This window comes from Colobus angolensis, unplaced genomic scaffold (assembly GCF_000951035.1).
Source record: "Colobus angolensis palliatus isolate OR3802 unplaced genomic scaffold, Cang.pa_1.0 Scaffold356, whole genome shotgun sequence".
NCBI lineage: Eukaryota > Metazoa > Chordata > Mammalia > Primates > Cercopithecidae > Colobus > Colobus angolensis.
Genome location: NW_012116888.1, coordinates 1969671 through 1984642, shown reverse-complemented (window position 1 = coordinate 1984642; position 14972 = coordinate 1969671). Strand labels below are relative to the sequence as shown.

At 43.3% G+C, this 14972-nt stretch overlaps 1 protein-coding gene across 1 annotated transcript in view; it reads left to right on the top strand.

Annotated features, from left to right (window-relative positions):
• Positions 1-14972, top strand: part of ACOXL (acyl-CoA oxidase-like) — a 341854-nt gene that overhangs the window by 191500 nt on the left and 135382 nt on the right. The window contains 1 exon segment of the mRNA XM_011953095.1: positions 5527-5571. Within this exon segment, the coding sequence (XP_011808485.1) occupies positions 5527-5571 (45 nt within the window).

Genomic DNA, 14972 nt, shown 5'->3' with positions numbered 1-14972 from the left:
CACACCAACATTGCACAAGTATACATATGTAACAAACCTGCACGTTATGCACATGTACCCTAGAACTTAAAGTATAATAAAAAAAAAAAAAGAAAAAGAAAAAAAAAAAAGAATGTTACTCTCTCCTCTTCTATTTTCAGAAAATTCTATTTCCAGAAAATAGAAGAGGAGAGGGTAGGGTACTCCTTGATCATTTTAGAAGGCTAGTATTACTCTGATACTAAAAGTAGACAAAGATAGAAAAAAAAAAGAGTAAAGCTACATGATAGTAGCACTCATGAATGTAGATACAGAAATCTTCAACAAAATGTTAACAAATTGAATCTGATAATGTACAAAATGAATTACATGTGGCAACCTAGTGGAATTTATCTCTAATATGCAAGTATGCTTCAACATTCAAAAGTCAATCAAATGCAATCCACCACATCAACAGACCAAAGGAGAAAAGGTCACATGATCATGTCAGTTTACACAGAAAAAGCATTTGACAAAATCCAACAACAATTCATGATAAAAACTCAGCAAACTAGGAAAGAAGAGAATTTCCTCAACTTGAAAAAGAGAGTCTACAAAAATTATAGCTAACATCATGCTTAACAGTGGAACATTGAATACTGTTCCCCCAAGATTAGGAAAAAGGCAAGAATGTCCATTGTTATTCAACTAGTGCCAAAAGTTTTAGCAGTGCAATAAGGCGATAAAAATAAATTAAAACATAGAGATTAGAAGGGAAGAAAAAAACTGTAGCTTTCTGACAAAGTTGCAAAAGCAATCCAGTGGGGGAAAGATGGCCTTTTAAGCAAGTAGAGGTGGAGTAATTGGACATCCACAGGCAATAAACTGAACCTCAACCTAAGTCTCACACATTATAAAGAGATCTAACTCAAAATGAATTACTTAAATATAAAATGTAAAATGATAAAGCTTTTAGAAAAAAGGATAAAATCCTTGAGACCTAGGGATAGGGAAGAAGTTCTTAGGGTTGACATCAAAAGCACATTTCATAAAAGGAAAAATTGGTAAGCTGGATTTCATGAAAACTAAAATTTTTTGTTCTATGAAATACCATGTGAAGAGAATGAAAAGATAAGCTACAGACAGGAAGAATATATTTTCAAATGACACCTCCAACAAAGGACTTGAGTCTAGAATACATAAAGAACTCTCAAAACTCAGCAGTGTAAAACAAACAATCAAATTAGAAAGTGGTCAAAAAACATCAACAGACATTTCACTGAAGAGGATATACCCATGGCAAATAAGCACATGAAAATAGGTACATCATTGTAGCCATTATGGAAATGCAAATCAAAACTCCTATGAGATATTACTACATTTCTAGTAGAATGGCTGAAATAAATATTAATAACATGAAAATGGAATCATCTTTGTAGATTGCACCAACACTGTTTTCCTGGTTGGGGTGCCATTAAATGTTGTGTAAAGTGTTACCACTGGGAGAAAACGGATAAAGGGTACCTAGGATCTCTCTGAATTATTTATTTCTTATGCTTCATTGCTACAGTTACATTCATGCAAATGCTACAATTACATTTAAAGAATTTTTTTAAAAGGTATAAAACAAAAACCTATGCATGAGTAAGTTTAGAAAGAAATAGAACAAAATATTGATTATCTCTATGTTGTAAGTGGTCTTGACGATTAAAAAAGAACATTCTTTCCATTGTTATTTATCTTAAAAAATGTATTAGAATGAGGACGGCGGCATGGTATTTAGTGGCAGCTCCCCATTCCCTCTTTGCTTTTAGCAATATCTATAGGAGAGTAGCTTATTTGGGGGAGAATTGAGACTTACAATTTAACTTGGGCTAGATTAAAAATAGTCTGTTTTTTGTCTCCCTCCTGTTCAAATGTTGCATCAAAAAGTCTTCTTAAGAATATTCAGTAATTCAGACGTTACACTAATTCACATTCTCCATCTCAGCTTGTGATCCAAGTGAGGTTTTTTGACAACTTGCTCTTTGGGAGTATATTTTAAACATAAGCATGTGATTCAACAGCACTTGACCCTCAAGTTGTGATTTAGTGCTTTTAATTGCAAGCTCTAGCTTGTGAGCATTATGGAAAGGCTGTTTAGTGTGTTATGGGAATGGTCACAATTTCTAACTGTGAACTCAAGAGGAAGCATGGGGAAAAATGGACTCGTTGTTTATCACGTAAGTGGGAGCATGCAACATGAAATGAGGAACTCTGAACCGTGAACAGCAGGAACGTGCAGGGATGCTGGGCTGCAGGGAGGCTGAGCACCTGGTTGGGAGAATGAACATCATCAGCATAGAAAGCCGGGCACCCTGTGCACTAAGAACACACACAAATGCTCCAAGGCCTAGGCTGGGGAAGGAACCAGGGCATAGTCCAGTTTCACAGTCTGCTAAGAAAGAGATCACCAGAGACCTTAAGTCCAGACTGTAAGCCTTGTTTTGACCAATTTGCCAGATAGATATCTTCCAGACACATACTGGAAAAATGCTACCTCAAGCGATGATCCAGCTGGAAACACTTCTTGTATAAGTGGGGTGTGTCAAGGGTCCCCAAGATCACCCCCAGGATTGATGATTCACTAGGAGAACTCACAGGACTTGAGATATACTTATATTCATGGCTATGATTTATTACAGCAAAATCATATGTAAAAAATACATATATATGCACACACACATCTCTATCTCTCTCTGTCTCTCTCTCTCACACACACACACACACAAACACACACTCTCACACACACACAAAATGCAAGATCAGCAAAGGAAAAAGGCACATGGGCTGAAGTCCAGAGGAAACCAGAAACAAGTTTCCAAGAGTCCTCTCTCAATGGAGTCATGCAGGACATGCTTAATTCTCCCAGCAACAAATTGTGACAATGCGTGTGAAATGTTTACCAGGGAAACTCAGTAGAGACTCAGTGTCCATGGTATTTATTGGGGGCTGGTCATGTAGACTCCCTCTGCCTAGCACATATCAATGCAGACTTTCAGAAGAAAGCACATGTTCAGCACAAACCACATTGTGTGCTCAAACGGTTTGGCACAGTGAGCCACCCTTATCAGTCAAGGAATGGTGGGAATCTTCCCAAACCCAGGTTCCCAGATGCAGTCTCAGGATAGCAGTCTCAGGCCTTTCATGTTAACTTTATTTTGCACATCGTGCCATAAGATAAAGCATATGCCCTTCCTGGTTGGCATTAGTGCTCTTCCCTCTTCAAGGTCAAATAACTGGAATAAATAAAAAGCAGGAATAAGTAAATGACAATGTCAGTGACATTGACAGTGGGAGAGAGGCCATCAGATGACCAAGTATTTTTATTACTTTCTGGAGAATGCAAAGCATGGAATGAAATTGACAGGCCAACCTGCTACAGCTTGAATGTTTTTGTCTCTCCATGATTAATGTAACAAAACCTACCAAGGTGATGGTATTAGGAGGTGGGGCCTTTGAGAGGTGATTAGATCACAATCACTCTGCCCTCATGGGTGTGCTTAGCGCCTTGTCCAAGAGAGCTTCCTTGCTTCTTACACCATATGCAGACCCAGCAAGAACGTGCCATCTGTGAACAAGGAAGTGAGCCCTCAGCAGACACTGAATCTACCACTACCTTGATCTTGGACTTCCCAGACTCCAGAACTGTGAGAAATCAATTTCTGTTGTTTATAAGCCACCCAGTTTATGGTATTTTGTTATAGCAGCCTGAGCTGACTAAGACACAAGCTGAGTGGACCCAACTGGAGGTGGGGGTTGTTTCTTCTGGATGACCCTGGAGAGACAATGGGTCACAAGGATTGAGAGCAGGAGAGGAATTCAGGTGGAGAGTCATGCATTTCCATGGAGGCCTGTTTAATAGCAGGACCCAGTTCCCCACAGCAGAGCACCTGACTGCAGTAATAGCATCTGCCACAGCTCCAGAAACCTTCTCTGGGAAGAAAACTTAACAGCCTGGCCAGGCAGTGCTTGGTCCCTTGGGGTGAGAGACCGAGACCCCTGAATACATAGCTTAGTGCTGGGGAGGGTCAGCCTGCTAGTTTGCCATCAGTCAGCACTGCCTCGTAGGAAACCTGCCAGGTGACTGCCCTGCGTTGGACCCAGAGTTTTCTGCTGCTGGGCATCCAGGGGTGATGCCTCCACAGTGATGGGAGGTGGTGCTGGTTACCTGTACTGGTCCACTCAGCCTTCCACTTGTATGTTGGAATCTCCCCATTTGGGGGAGGCCACACTTCTCTAGGCTGTATCCTGCTTTGATTCTCCTTATTGAAGTAGAGATGGAAATTTCAGGAGACACAGGGGAGAAACTGGCCAGTGAGTTTCACAATATTCTGATATTACCTACAGTGCTTTCAGCTTTCTACCGGAAGGTAAAACTTTCGAGATCCTGAAGGTGCTAGGTTGCTGTCCCATGACTGAGGGGATGTGCTGTGGCATTTCTGCAGGCTTTACATGTTTCCCTTTAAGCAAAATGGAAAGTTTTCTGACCCTTTTATTATTTGCCAGGGCAGAGGTTGTAGCCCCTTGGTGAAATTTAATTATACCCTCCACCAGATCCAATTACTACCCACACCCATGAAATCCCATTATAACTTTCTTTTGCTTCATTAGAGATACACCAAGACAGGTCCCTTCCTAATCCATTATGGCAGATTCCCTAAAGAATGTTAGTTAGAGATTTTGCATATATTGTTCATTACTTCGCAGTGCAAATATGCAAAAATGCAAATGACCTACCATTAACTTGCTTAAAGACCAGGAAGGGGTGTCGTCTTCCTGACTGGTCAGGGTGGCTTCTGTTGCAGAGACCTCTGTCTTGGAACTGCCCATGGCAAGATGTGTGCCTGCTGATGGGAAGCCTGGCAGTAATACCATCAAGCTGTATGTCCAGAAGAGCACAAAATGTTTCTCCAATCAGAAGGGAGCATTGGGTTGTTTTGGTACCGGGCTGTGGCGGGTGGCCAAGAGAACAAAACTCCTTTTGTACTTTTTCCGTGCTTAAAACACTAGACTCAACTGAGATGTAGTTTGGGGTAGGACAGACCTTTCCTGCAGGGGTTGGGGAACCCAGCTGTTCTTCCCCTGCAGGAATGCCTGAGCCATGCTGTGGGGCAGGCCGGCTGATGTGTGCTGGGTACTGGCGGTGGGGCATCAGTCCAGTGTAGTTTCTATCAAATTTGAACTGAGGAAGAAAATAAAAGAGACCAAGCACATATCTGTTTTACTCTAAGAAAGCTGATTCCTTAGGAATTTCAGACTGCCGAGGGTATTTTCCTAAGGATAATCAGAGAATTAACAATCAAGCAACATCAAATTTTTTTGTTTTGTTTTTATTTTCAACTTTTACAATCAAAAATTTCAAACAACTTTCAAGACAGAAGTTGAAAGACTAGTACAATAAATGTCTGGGCACACCGTCCACCTGGTTTCATTACATGTTAACACTTTGCCATATTAAAATTGCTCTTTTTTACCCTCTATGTATATGTTTGTGTGCATGTGTGTGTGTGCATGAAATCATTTGAGAGTAAGTTGCAGACATCAAAACACTTCATCCCTAAGAGCTTCAATGTTCATTTTCTAAAAATAAGGATCTTTTCTTATAAAATCATAATAACCATCATCATACCTAAAAAATGAGCAGTGATCTCATAGCATTATCTAAAAAAATTTAAAGAAAAATCAACAGCATGTAAAAGAAGGAGCAAGATGAACAAACATAACAACAGGCACTAGAGGAAGCAAAATAGAGAAACAGAAACTAATTAGTAACCCTAGGGATGTGTGGCCACATTGCATCCATAGAGCAAGAACAGCCTGCTATGAAATACAAGCATTCAGAGATCCATAAGTGATTGGAAAATTAAATATATACATTTACCAAAAAAAAAAAAAAAAAATCCAATATAAGGGCTAAAGAACAAATTTGAGAAAACTTCCCAGAATGAAGATCAGAAAGACAAAAAAGGGGGAGTAGGATTAAAGGGAAATTTCCATTCCATCCATTTTTGATGGATCATCAGTGTAAAATCTATAACATTTCCAAGAAAGGGATTGGAGAATATAGAAAGGCAGGTAAATCAGAGAAATAGAAGAAAATTCTCGAGATCTGAAGAAAGGCAAAAAAGTCTGGAGGTTGGCAGGACCCATTGGAAAAGACTAGAGCCTGAAAACAACCTGGAGAGTTTCAGAACATCAAGCAAGGACAAAGAAAGGCCTCAAAACCCTCAAGCTGAAAAAACGTGGGATTATTTACTAAGGCCTAAGAGTCAGATTGACCACAGACCTCTCAAGCAGCACTGAAGGATGCAACAGCTTCTCAACTGTAATGTACCCATACATCCTTGGATATCTTGTTCAATCAGATTCTGGGGTGGGGGGATTCTGTATTTCCAGCAGTCTCTTAGGTGATATTATGGCTCCTGGCCTATGGATCACACTGAGTGGCAAGGGCCTACAGGTCTAGAATAAAATGGAATAATACCTTTAAAGTTCTGAAGAAGGTTGCTCTGACTGTAAAATTTCACAGTTAGCCAAATTATTGATCAAGTATGAGGCAAGATAAAGGCAGATATTCAAATGCACGATAAGTTCACTTTCTGTGCATTTTCGGAAAAATGTTACTTGTGGATGAACTGCAGAAAAGCATTCAAGAAATGAAGAATTTAAATGACATGGATCCTTTCTGGAGTGAACCCAAGTGGAGTATGTGTGAAGAAATACCTGGATGGTAGTGATGTGACAAGCCCAGAAAACAATTAGTCCAAATTTGAACAGGAAGTCAGAAGGGTCAAAAGACTGACTTTAAGAAGGAAACAATTTCTGTTCAACAAAAAGCAGCAGGAAGATTCTAGTGATATGATAGAAAAGGCATGTTTCTTCTTGAAACAAGAGAAAGAAGAGTTCATTAAGACTTCAGGAAAAACAAAACCACTCAAGAAAAGCATGCTCCACCTACGAGCAAACTAAAGCATGACATGAGAATGTATTTGACCTTCACACGGGGAAGCTTCCCCTTCTAGGAGAACAAAAACTACTTAAAAATGGTTATTTCTGGAGTGAGTTATTAAAGGTAAAAGATTGGGTAGGAGATTTTTACTTTTTATTTAAGACTATTTAATAGGGCTTTTTATTTTTAGAGATCAAGTATATTTAAAACCATTAAAAAATATTCTCTCCCTTTGATGCAAAATGTCGGGGAGGGAAGAAAAGGAATGAAGAATGACAAAGAAAGGAAGGGCTTTTCAAGAGAACAGACCAACTCATGATACACGCAAGCCCACCCCATCCTCCAACTAACAACCCTCTTTACTCCCACGACTGGGAAGTATTCCAGATTATTCCCCCAGACAAGCAGGACATCAAGTGTTAGAATGAGACCCTGAGACCCGCCTGTGTAAGGTGGTGGGTGCGGACTGAACCTTGGGCTGAAGAACTTGGACTCCTTCTGCTCCAGGAAGGAACCACATAGTGGACCTGAAAGAACATTCTCATCAAAGCCCTAGCCCTCTGGCTGTAGGGTGAGCCCCACGGATTAGCAGGTGAAGATGTTGAGATGCCAGTGGAGAAAGTGCAGATACCCCTAGCGTCAGAGGTGGGGGCTGGGTCCACCCAATTGCGTGACAGGAAGCATCAATTTTAAGGCTTGTGACTTGAATGGCAGCAGCAGGGGCTGTAGGAGTGGCTGGTGCAGGAGTGACAGGGCTGTGGGTAACAGCTCTGCTTCCCTGGAAGAGTGCCTGCCTTCCTCTTCTGAGGGCCTCCTGGAGAGAGAGAGCAAGTGGAGGGCTGAGGGCCTCACCCAGCAGAACCAGGGCAAACAGTTCAATGGACCTTCCCTGAAACCTGTAGACAGGGACTTACGTCCAGAATCACCTCTGATGATGGCAGAAGGAAAAACTACAGGGAGGTGTAGAGGTGTGTGAAACGGGGCCAGACAGGCAGGCAGAGGCCTGGCAGGTGAAGGCTGTCAAGGCCTTGGGGGATGATGGGGGCGGGGGGCAGCCAAGCGTGGGCCTGGGCCCAAGTTCTCAGCCTGGAGAGGGATGGTGGTGCCCAGGCCAGGGTGGCGGCATTGGAAATGAAGTGTGGAGGGGGGCTGGAAGATCAGTTTGAGGGACAGAATTGATATAATGCATTCCCAAAACGTGAGCATTCTATTTTGGGGATGTGGAAGAACTTTGGAGTGATTTTAGAAAAGAGGACCAAGGTAGTTAGAACAGACAAGTTCTGTTTTTCTCTTTCCAAATCCATTGACCCATACACAAAGCTGGCACTAATTTTTTCGAAACCAGATGTAGCAGCATCTAAATATTTACATTTTTCCTCATCAGGACTCCATGTGTGAGATTCTGGAGAAAAGGGAGCCTTCTGGATCTGGGGCCTTTGTTTGTCTTTTCTTCTCTGCTCCCCAGAATTTGATTTTAATGTAGTTTTTCAAATTGGGGACTGTGAGTTCTTGATAGAATGTGTTAATTTTGTGTCTTAATTTTGATGATCATCTAAACAGATACAGTCCAAGCAGTATACACAGATCATCAGGATAACAATCACATAACCAGAGATTGCCGTGGGGATTCTGGCCTTTGTCTTGCACTGCTAAGCCCGTCAGCATCAGAGAACACCTTCTTGATCACCAGGAACCAATGAGGAAAGAACAGATGTGGGTTTTCTATGATTAAAACATCTGTGTTTAGTGGAGGCCAAAGATTGGTATGATGTGTTTGCTGCTTGAAGAGGTATCTTAGTCCATGTCTTCTTCTGTAACAGAATACCACTAAGTCATTGATAAAGAACAGACATTTATTTCTCACAGTTCTGGAGGCTGGGGAGTCCAAGATCAAGATGCTGGCCTCTGGTGAGAGCTACTCTCTGCTTCCAATATGGTGCCTTGAATGTTGTGTCCTCACATGGCAGAAGGCAGAAGGGGAGAAAGGGGGGAACTCACTCCATCAAGCCCTTTTCTAAAGGCACCTAATCCCACCCACAAGGGAGGAGCCCTCATGGCGTAATCACCCCCGAATACCTCCACCTTTTAATACTCTTACATTGGCAATACCTAAATTTTGGAGGAGACACATTCAAACCATAGCAGAGAGTTTTACAGCTCACAGAGAAGTATGGCAGAGGGATCTCTGCCCAGTCCTCAGAGGTGTGGGCATAACTCCCCCAAAGGAACTGGCACAGGCTTGAAAAAAACAAGTTCATGCTGCAAAACACTGTCTGTCGCATGTGATTAGGGCTGTTGATTTGAATCTTATTGGTTTTGTAGTTTTGCTTGTATTTAATTTCATAGTTTAGAGTTGAACAAGAGCTATAAACATAAGGTGTTTATATCTAGTTTTATGTTTGAGCATGTTTGAGTAACGTTATAATTTGAAACAACTTAAATCAACATTGGGGGTTAAGGAGAATTGTTTTTCTTTCAGAAAGGGTTTGCATGGTACTCAAGTTGTAACAAACTAAGTAGGATTTCTTTTTTAACATTCTGCCCATTGCCATTTCGTTCTTCATTTTGTCATAGATTTAAGACAAATTACTTTCTCTTTTCAATTGAAAAAAATTCCACAAGTAACATGTATTCCGATGACACTGGATGGTTTGTTGTTGTCATCCGGAGCTTGGGTTTTGGGAGGGGCTGACACACGCATGCACTATGAGGAAGCTTGCTGGAAATGAGGGCAATATGGGGGTGAGTGGGGGTTAGAGGGAGGCCAGGGGAGGTGAGAATGGAATGGGAAAACACTTGGGAACAGCAGCCGGCCCTGCACTAGGGAAGGTGGGCACATCTGCTTCCTGGAGTTCGGGTTAGCAGTCAGGACACATTTGTCTGCATGTAATAAATACCCATCTAAAGTGGCTGAAACCATAAGAACACCAACCATGCTCCTTGGTGACCCCACAGCTGGGGCCTGTCTGCCCTTGAGTCCCTTGCTTCTGTCCAGCGTCCAGTTCCACTGACACTGGAGTGATTTCTGGGTCGTCTCATCAGTGTCTTAAAACAGCTGCCACGATTCTGGGGAAGACAGCACGAGGGAAAACCTTCCCCAGAAACCTTCAGCTGAATTCCTCATAGGTCCCATTGGCCAGGGCAGTGCCCGTGGCCCAGCTGTATGAAAAATGGCATTTTCTACCTCTTTAGTGAGAAATTCAGGCCAGAATGAAGTCTGTATGGGGTGTGAGGGCCGTGGCTGCCTGCAGGAATGGTATGCTCCTGAGCTGGACTCCACTGGGCCGGCTACAGATGGTAATGGGAAGAGCACAGGGGGTGCGGGGCAGGGGTACACTCCCAGGCTCTTTGTACCATGTGCATGGGACCCTTGGACTAGGCCCACAACAGGGATCAGCAGATCAATCACCTTCAAGGCCGCGCAGATACCTTAATAACTGCAGCAGACCCCGAGGGACTCAGAGCACCATGGGGACTGGTGCACACGGAGGGCCTTTGCGCCTTTCCAAGGGAGCTGTAACCTCTCCTCAGCTCCCACTGACCATTGCGTTGGGGGAACATTGGTTCAGGCTGTGCAGAAATTCTAAGTTTTCAACAGAAGGTAAGCACATAATTTGTTTTTAATGTGAAATGGCCATGGGGGTTGTGAAGGGTGTGTCTAACAAAACCCGTCTGTGGCATGGGGTGAGCAACAGAGCCTTGCACACAATAGGCTGCAAAGGAGGGAGCTCTGGAGGAAGAATGCACGCTTAGGCCAGGGCGGCCTCATGGCCAGATAGCCCAGGCTCTGTTTCACCCACATTGAGGAACTGTGAAATCCTGGGCTTAGCCCCTCTGAGAGTTACAGCCCTCACCTGTAAAACCGGGACCATCACCTGTACCTTGTAGGACTCTTACAGTTACTCCTGTAGAGCAGTCGGCACACAGTAGGGGCTCAATTAAGGCTGTTCTGTGGCTATTAGAATAAGCTGTGGGTTCTGCATTTGGTGATGGTTTGGTTGCCAGACACCAGGGCTCACGCCCCTACTGTGGCATGAAGTAGCCTGGGCAAGTTCCAGGTAGGAGAGCCAAAATGTGTCCAGGGGACTGATGTAATGTGGCGCAGATGTGTGGGATGGGAAGCGAAGGGAAGAAGAGACACCAAGAAGGGAGAAAGGGACTGGAAGAGCTCCCGGTTCCTGTCTACTATGGCACAGCAAACCACCCCAAACTTTCTAGCTTAGGGGCACACAACCACAACCACCACGTTGGGCCTGTGAACTCTGCTTTGGCACAGAAATTCTAACCGGAAATCGCAGAGGTGGCTCATCTGGCAGCCTCCTGGGTCTCCACACCAGGCTCCGGATGCTGACACTGTCACTCAGTTCCCCAAAGCGCCTGGATAAAGGCAGCTCTTCAGACAGCAGCCAAGGCCTGGTGTCTAGCCCTGCCCTGCCCCGCCCCTTCCTGCCACACACCCTGGCCGTCCAGGCTTCTCCATGTTGCTATGTCTCTAAAGGCGCTCTGCCGGCAGCCCTGAAAGCCTTTGTTGGTGCTACCGTTCCTTTTCTGATTCAGAATTTATGTCAAGTGTGAGTGCGCAGTCCCTCTCTGTGCCCACTGAGCTTTGAGTTCACCTGTCATCTCATCACATGATCCTGACAGTCTGTCTGCTCTTGCCCCTCCCCCAGCACACCAGGGGTTCCTGCATTCTTTTTGAATCCCCAGTGACTAAACAGAGCCTGGCATACAGTAGGTGCTGCTTAGGTGTGGAATTATTGAAAGCGTGGACTCTTGGCTTGGTGTAGTGGCTTACGCCTGTAATCCCAGCACTTGGGGAGGCTGAGGCTGGTGGATCACTTGAGGTCAGGAGTTCGAGACCAGCCAGGCCAACATAGTGAAACCCTATCTCTACTAAAATACAAAAATTAGGTGTGATGGCGGGTGCCTGTAGTCCCAGCTACTTGGGAAGCTGAGGCAGGAGAATCCCTTGAACCCGGGAGGCGGAGGTTGCAGTGAACTGAGATTGCACCACTGCACTCTAGCCTGGACGGCAGAGTGAAACTCCATCTGAAAGCATGGACTCTGTGTTGAAGTCCTCAGCCCCACTACTTCTTGGCTATGTGACCCCGGCAACTGGCTGAACCTCTCTAGGCCTTGGTTGTCTTATGTGGACAATGGGGTGAGTGATTCCATGAACTACGCAAAGTTGTCATGAGGATTAAATTAGGTATTCCATCTAAAGAGTTTGGAACAGAGCTTAAGTTTGGAGCAGAGCTTAGCCTTAGTAGATAGATGCTCAAAGAAAATGAGTAGTTGCTACTATTAGGTGTTGTATAAATGAATGAACACATGAATGAAGCTCATTCGTTCTTTAAGGCTCAGGTCAAAAGCTCTTCTGTTCCCTAAAGCTTTCCCCAGTCCTCATAGTAAAGGGATCCACTTTGAACTTGCTGTGCTTCTGTACCCGTCGTGTTCTTTACAGATCCCTCTGAGTATAGTCGTGTACTCAGTATAGGCTGATCTCTCTGTCTGCACTGGAAGACCCCGGGTGACAGCTGTATCTTATTCATCCTTTTCGTGTTCCCTATACTCAATATAAACAGTAGGTGCCTTGTACATAGTAAGTGCTCCATAAATGTGGCTGGAAGGAAGGAGGCAAACCAGAAAGGGGAAACCACTTTATAGCTAACTGGAAAGAGACACTAACAAGATAAGTTAAACTTGGTCCAGATTGAACTGAAAACAACAACAAAACTAACCACTTTTAAGTTCGATTGAATTGTGCATGTTTTTTTGCTGGGCCTAAATCACTGCTTCAGATCCATCCATCCTTCCTGGTTTGAAGTGCAAATCCATGTTTTTTTGTTTTGTTTTGTTTTGGTGTTTGTTTGTTTGTTTGTTTCTTGAGATGGAGTCTTGCTGTGTGCCCAGGCTGGAGTACAGTGGCGTAATCTCAGCTCACTGCAACCTCCGCCTCCCAGGTTCAAGTCAAATCCATGTTTAAGGCCCAGTAATTACTCAGAGCTGCTTACATGTTGGTTTCCGTGCTGAAGTAGTCCTTCCCCTTCCCTTTCCCCTTCCCTCTCTTCTCTCCCCATTCCTTCTTTCGTCTCTCTGTTCTCCTCTACTCTATTCCCCTCCCCTGCTCCTCCCTCCTTTTCTTCTGTCATCCCCTCCATCTCTGCCTCTTATTCATTACATGAAAAGATCATCAACTTGGTCTTTTCTTCTTATTCATTACATGAAAAGACCATCAACTTGGTCTTTTCTTCATTCTCATACCCCTAGGTGACCCGTGAAATGCCCTTCAGGAACCTAAGCTTGCCAGATGTAGAAGAAAGAAATATAGGATGCCTAGCTGCATTTGTATTTCAGGTAAACATGAATATTATTTCAGTATAAGTATGTCCCATGCAATATTTGGGTGTCCAAATATAAATTGGGTGACCTCTCTTTTGTCTGGCAATCCTATTGGAACCCCTAGGCCCAGGGCCAGCTTCATGGGGTGAGATTTCAACAGTGGTATAGGACCCTGCACTCAGAAGGGACCATGCTTGGTTTAATGCTCTGTTATCATCATCATAAAATTCTTAGTAATATTTGAACAAGGGGGCCGGCATTTTAATTTTGTGTTGGGCCCCAAATTATGTAGCCAGTCTACCTAGGGTTCCTTGGAGCATGATTTGGGGCCCAGTGCCATAAGTACTGCCACGTTGAGTGAATTTACCACTCTATGGTACAAACCCAAGTGCGGCCCCACTGCCTGGATTCATAATGGTTATCTGGTGGGCTCTCCTTAGCAATCACATTTTTCTATTATAATTGGCTCTAAGTGTTTCTGCCTTGGCAGCAAACTCTACTTGTTAGGCTCTTTAATCCAAGTTTCACTGTACCTAGCATAAATCAGTGAAATGCTTAGTGTGTGGAAATGCTGGTTGCTTCATGGATGCCTTGAAAAGTGATTTGACCTTAAAAATAACTTTTATTGGTGTTACATAATCATGTTGCATGATGCATATGATATTTATTGCAAATGTATGTTGATGATGTCATCATTCTGCACAATTGCTAAGACTCATAGTTTCCAAATGTTGGCTGTAGATTTGCTTGATTCCTCCTGCAGATGGGATCTTTTTTAAAAGAAAAGACGTGGATATTTTGACTGCTCACTCACCCTAGAGTTCTACTAAGAAAGGGGCTCCTGAGCAGGTGTATATGAAAATAAAGAGTGCAGAACCAGCAGAACATGCAGAACCAGAGAACTGTATGAAGAGCCACAAAAACACCACCCACAATCACCTATCACAAGTTGTCTTAAGGAAACCTTGAATAAGTAAAACACCAGACCACCAGACTTAGAGGAAAATGCAATCACTTGTGTTGCCGAAAATGTTTCACTTTATTAAACAATCTACTACTAGGTCCATTTTAAGTAATGAAATATCTAGAACTAAAACATGTAATGATTAAATTTTTTTTGGATTTCTTAGTTTTGATAGTCACCATTATTATGTAAGAGATCACTTTTTTATTTTATTTTTGGACAGAGTCTCACTCTGTCGCCCAGGCTGGAGTGCAGAGATGTGATCTCAGCTCACTGCAACCTCCATCTCCTGGGTTCAAGCGATTCTCCTGCTTCCTGAGTAACTGGGACTCTAAGCACGCACCACCATGCCTGGCTAATTTTTAAATGTTTTTAGTAGAGATGGGGTTTCACTATGTTGGCCAGGCTCTTGACCTCAGGTGATCCACCCACCTTGGCCTTCCAAAGTGCTGGGATTACAGGCGTGTGCCACTGCGCCTGGCCAAGAGATCACTTTTTAGGGGAATCTGGGTGATGGCTGGAGAGAATCATTCTGTGCGCTTTTAACTTTGCAACTTGTGTGAGCCTACAATTATTTTTAAATAGAGTTAAAAATTATACACACACACACACACACACATCCTACATGGTATACTATAATATATTCAGGAACACCTCTATGAGGTGAAACAAGCACATCTTCATTGCATACTCAGTCTAGGTGGTGACTGATCTCTC